Here is a 5,021-nt window from a genome sequence, read left to right as displayed (position 1 = left end):
TTCGGCAAGCACCTATCGTGATTTAAACCTGCTGAAACACCCCATCTCAGTCAACAGATGGAGGACTCTGTCTGCCCTGTGTATTGGAGTCCTAGTAAGCAGCCTCACCCTGCTTTTGATTAAAAAACCCTCAGCTCATTACCACCTGCAGCAGATGGCCAGTAAGATGTACGTTTATTTGTGAATGAGAATGGAATGTCATATGTTTGGCTGCCAAGAATCCTGCGGATTGGGGGTGTAAATGCCTTTGGACGCAAATTGCTTCAGCGCCCTGGTTGAGGAAGCAGAGAAAGGGGAAAAATCAAAGCTGTTTAGGCTTTAGTATGAGAAATCTATGAGAAGAAAGGAAACAGGATACCCTGGGGATCCAAGGCCTGTCCTTTATTTTAGATTAACTCTATCTGTCTCACATATGGGCCATGACAACAAGCATTTGTGTACGTGTCAAGTGTACATAGTTCAATGTGGATTCAGCGGATTATAAAATCAGACACTTGCTCTAACTATAGCGTAGTATCACATAAACTATATCTGACTTTCTGCTAATAGCAAAAAAGTGTACACACAGCCACAGAAGCAAACATGGACTTCAATGGGAGCCAGGACTATGGGTCCTATCCAACAGGATTTCCCTACAACACAAGCATGGACTATGAGGACTACTACCAGGAGCCTGATGCCAGTAAAATCATCATCCCATCCATCTATGCCCTTGTCTGTTGTGTAGGTCTCACTGGTAATGCCATGGTCATTTATGTCATCCTGAAATATGCCAAAATGAAAACAGCCACTAATATTTACATCCTGAACTTGGCTATCGCCGATGAGCTGTTCATGTTGAGCGTTCCGTTTCTGGCCACGTCGGCTGCGGTCCGCCACTGGCCCTTCGGCTCGCTGATGTGCCGGTTGGTGCTGAGCGTCGACGGTATCAACATGTTCACATCAATCTTCTGCTTGACTGTGCTCAGCGTGGACCGTTATGTAGCGGTGGTCCACCCTATCAAGGCCGCCCGCTACCGCAGACCCACCGTGGCAAAAGTGGTCAACGTGTGTGTATGGGGCTTGTCCCTAATAGTCATCCTGCCCATCATCATCTTTGCAGACACTGTCCCAGCCCAGGACGGTGGCGTTGACTGTAACTTCCTGTGGCCTGAGGCGGCATGGTCAGAAGCCTTCGTGGTCTACACCTTCCTGCTGGGTTTTCTGCTACCAGTGGGCGCCATCTGCCTGTGCTACTGCCTGATGGTGGCCAGGATGCGAGCGGTGGGGCTCAAAGCTGGCTGGCTTCAACGGCGGCGCTCAGAGAAGAAGATCACCCGCATGGTGCTGCTGGTCGTCGCAGTGTTCGTTCTCTGCTGGATGCCCTTTTACATCGTGCAGCTGATCAGTGTTTTCCACCGACCGCCGGACCCGATGGTCACCCAGCTCTTCGTCATCCTCAGCTACGCCAACAGCGGTGCCAACCCCATCCTCTACGGCTTTGTGTCTGATAATTTCCGGCGTTCCTTCCAGCGGATCGTGTGTTTCCGGTGGCTCGAGTCAGGGCTGGATGCAGAGCAGGTTGATTACTGTGCTGTAGCGCTGAAGAGACAAGCAACATGTGGCCCACCGGATTTCCCTAAGGACTGCATGGCCTCTGATATGGTGTTCCGAAACGGGACGTATACCTCCCGCACAACCACACTGTAACACTCAACCAGACCAGTGTGTTTGTAACCAGCACTGAGAAAGACAGTTACGCTGCAGGTTGAAGACCAGCTAATGTACATTACATGTTGAACAGTGACAATTAAAGTTCCCTAAGAAGGTGATGGAAGAAAAAATGAAAATTCTATACACAAGTGTAGATCCCACTAATGTTCAGTTTTAACATGGGCAAGGCTGGAGAGCACGGGAGAATGTACGCACAAAATGTTCAATGTCAAAAATGAGTAACAGTTTAATTGCGTGGTACGTTTCATGCTGTGGCACAATATACAACAGTTATCTATGTTCAAGCAATCTGATTGGTCGAGAGTTGTGTGTTATTTACTATAACATCACTTTTATCTTCTTTATCTTTTATGTTGTTCCGCTACAACGGCTGTGAAAGTAACAGCTGATTACCACTAACAGGGCGTTCTGGTTCTGTTATGCGGGCTAACAACTGAAACTGAAACTGAAACTGAAGCTGAAATGTTCTCAGTGTTGCTAACAGTGGATGTGTTGTATGGTGTTGTTGGTATGTCCAAATTTAACTTGTTGTTTGGAGTCTGAAGAAGACGATGAAATAAAATTAGCAATTAAACCCTCAGAAGTTGTCACACAGTGGGTTACAGAAGATGAGTTGAACAAACTGGAGAAGAAATGAGGAGTTGTAAGACAGTGTGGCCCCTCCAATTTGTTAACAGTTGGCCTGAAAGTAACACTGTAACAGATGTAACATTACATGTAAGCAGAAAATCAGTCTACCTCTCAGATTGGCTTATGCTGCTGAACAAGTTTTAGTTTGGGGAACTACTTTTTGGTGGCACGTTAAAAACAGTAATTGCAACTTTATTGAAGCATTTTGTTAATAAAATCATGACTGTTGCATAAAAGCAACAGAACATTCAAGGCTTATGTGTGATGATCTGTGGCCTAATCAGCGTTGTGATGTTATTTACTATCACACGCAATCTCTCGTTTTTGGTTACTTAAATAGATGCCACACAGAGGAAAGAAAGTTTAAAGTATTGATGTGTGTCTTTCAACGTAACGTTTTTATGTAACCCAAATATTTCAGGCTATGTGTATTTATGTCTTTGCTGTATCTATATTTGATAATTAATTATTGGTGAATCTGTTTTCATTTGAGTCTCATCTGTGGAAAAAAATGAACCAAATCTTATGTTCTGATTCAACTGCATTACATGAGAGAAATAGATGAAAAAAAAAAAAAAAAAAAAAAAAAAAAAAACTATGGTGAGGTCCAGCATCTAAATTGCAAAGACTCACAAACACTCATTATCTTGACCGCTGTGTTTACAACTGGTTTCACTCAATTGTTTCAGTTTGCTGCATTTGAAAGCAGATCCAAGTGGCTCCTGTACAAAGCTATCTGAAATAAATGTTTAATTTGACAGTGCAAGCCTTCTTCAAATTACTTGTAAAAGTGGGTGGTCTTTTTCAGGTGGAGGGCGACACCAGAACAGGTGAAATGAATTTTTCATCCAAATTTTCCAAATTTGGTGAAGCACAACACTCTCCAGACACAAACACCACACCCACACACCCACACACACACACACACACACACACACACACACACACTCATTGCCAACTCTATATACAGCACTAGCTCAAGTTTGCTAATTGACTGAAACATTGCTGGTTTGAATATGTTAAATTAGCCCCAGAGGACCTAATTAATAAATAAATAACATACAGACCCTCAGGTGAAAACTGCACATAAGATCAATACCTAACAGCAATCAGTCATGTCCAAGCAGGCCACACACCAATGTCCAATCGTGTCTAATCAATTCCCTCTCCCATGCTTATGCAGTGCCGTCACCATCGCCGCAGGAAATTGAAATTTCCTGTTCACATTAATCCCTAAAGATGTGAGCCAATCATCTTCTAGACAGCTAGAAGCACTTATCTAATGACCTTTTCACTTTCCAGTGTAATAAGGTAAGTCAATCTAATCGAGCTTACTGGAATGCACACACACAAATGAACACACACACACACACACACACTTTTGTAATGGTATTCCAGTGAAGACTTTCCACTTTTGCTCCCTGTCTCCTAACCCTTACCTCATTCCTCTTCATTGCAGTGGTGCTATCTTCCTCTCATTGTTACTGAGTGCTGGATACTGGCTGGATGCTCCAAATGCTAACTGTTAGCCTCCTGCCATTGAGCTGGACATCCCCCCAGCTAACTGTCTTAAAGATAGCCGCCTTATTCCACCGAAAGAACGTTTAACATCACCTTACAAAGGTTCACTTTTCACTCAGGACGATAGCACCACTACTGTCCTACAGAACAGCTAGGAGGGGGAGGGAAATTATATCACATTTTTCAAAATGTGTGAACTATCCCTTTAACACTAGAACAACTCCTAATCTAACACATTGTAGTAATGATGACTACTTAAGATTTCATCACTCTTAAGAACGAGAGTATTTTCATTATTCACATGACAGCACAGGATTGAAATGTTTCAGGGTTCAGCGGTTCTGGACATTCAGGGTGCAGGGGGCGCCATGTCTGCCACACGGCCGTGCTCCCAGTGCCAAGACGCCTGTCCGCACATCACTGACTGCCAGTTTGTGGACATGTCCAAAGCGGGCAAGAATCAAAAACGTGCAAATCAAATCAAAGTCTATATACACTGGCCCGTGGCTGATAATTACACACAAAAACACATACACATATGGCATCAGCGTGTCCAGATGGACTCCTGTCTCAGATAGATAATGTCAGCGCACAGTGAAGCCTCTTTACATGAGGCATGTTACACACTGCCAGTAAGAAGGCCTGGCACAATGTGAGTGGCGATGCATGACTGTTCCTGTCAATTTCCATTATGATCATAAATCCATTAAGAGGCATGATGGAGCGTGGTAAACTGAGATCAGATCTTACATGACTAAGACCAAGAAAGGCTGCAGACCATGTGCTGTTTTATGACAACAGCCCATGTGTTACACTGGCTACAGTAAAAGTTACAACATCGAGGCTAACAAATTGCAGCTTGCAGGGTCTAACAAATGAAGGACATATGTTACACTGGGTGCTGGGTTTCAAACCAGTGTAAGTTACATGACATATGTTGTACAGATAACATGTTAAAGACCGAGCACAAATCCCCTTTGACGTGGAGGGCATTTAATCTTCATTTAATCACTGTGTTAAATTGTTACACAGTACATAATCACTATTACTCCATAATTAAACTTTATGTTTTTATCAAATTTAATTGTTGAATTTGGATTGTTTCAGCTGGAGAAATAGACTAAACATTAACCCATTGAATCCTAGGAGTCTGTGGG

At 43.4% G+C, this 5,021-nt stretch overlaps 1 protein-coding gene across 1 annotated transcript; it reads left to right on the top strand.

Annotated features, from left to right (window-relative positions):
• Positions 1-531: 531 nt before the first annotated feature.
• Positions 532-1,689, top strand: sstr1b (somatostatin receptor 1b). Its single transcript, XM_030076604.1, has one exon. The coding sequence runs from the start codon at positions 583-585 to the stop codon at positions 1,687-1,689; it is 1,107 nt and encodes a 368-aa protein (XP_029932464.1). The 5' UTR covers positions 532-582.
• Positions 1,690-5,021: the final 3,332 nt, after the last annotated feature.

The sequence above is a fragment of the Myripristis murdjan genome, chromosome 18 (assembly GCF_902150065.1).
Source record: "Myripristis murdjan chromosome 18, fMyrMur1.1, whole genome shotgun sequence".
Taxonomy (NCBI): domain Eukaryota; kingdom Metazoa; phylum Chordata; class Actinopteri; order Holocentriformes; family Holocentridae; genus Myripristis; species Myripristis murdjan.
The sequence above is the reverse complement of the archived record's forward strand: the minus strand, read 5'-3'. Positions and strand labels throughout refer to the sequence as shown.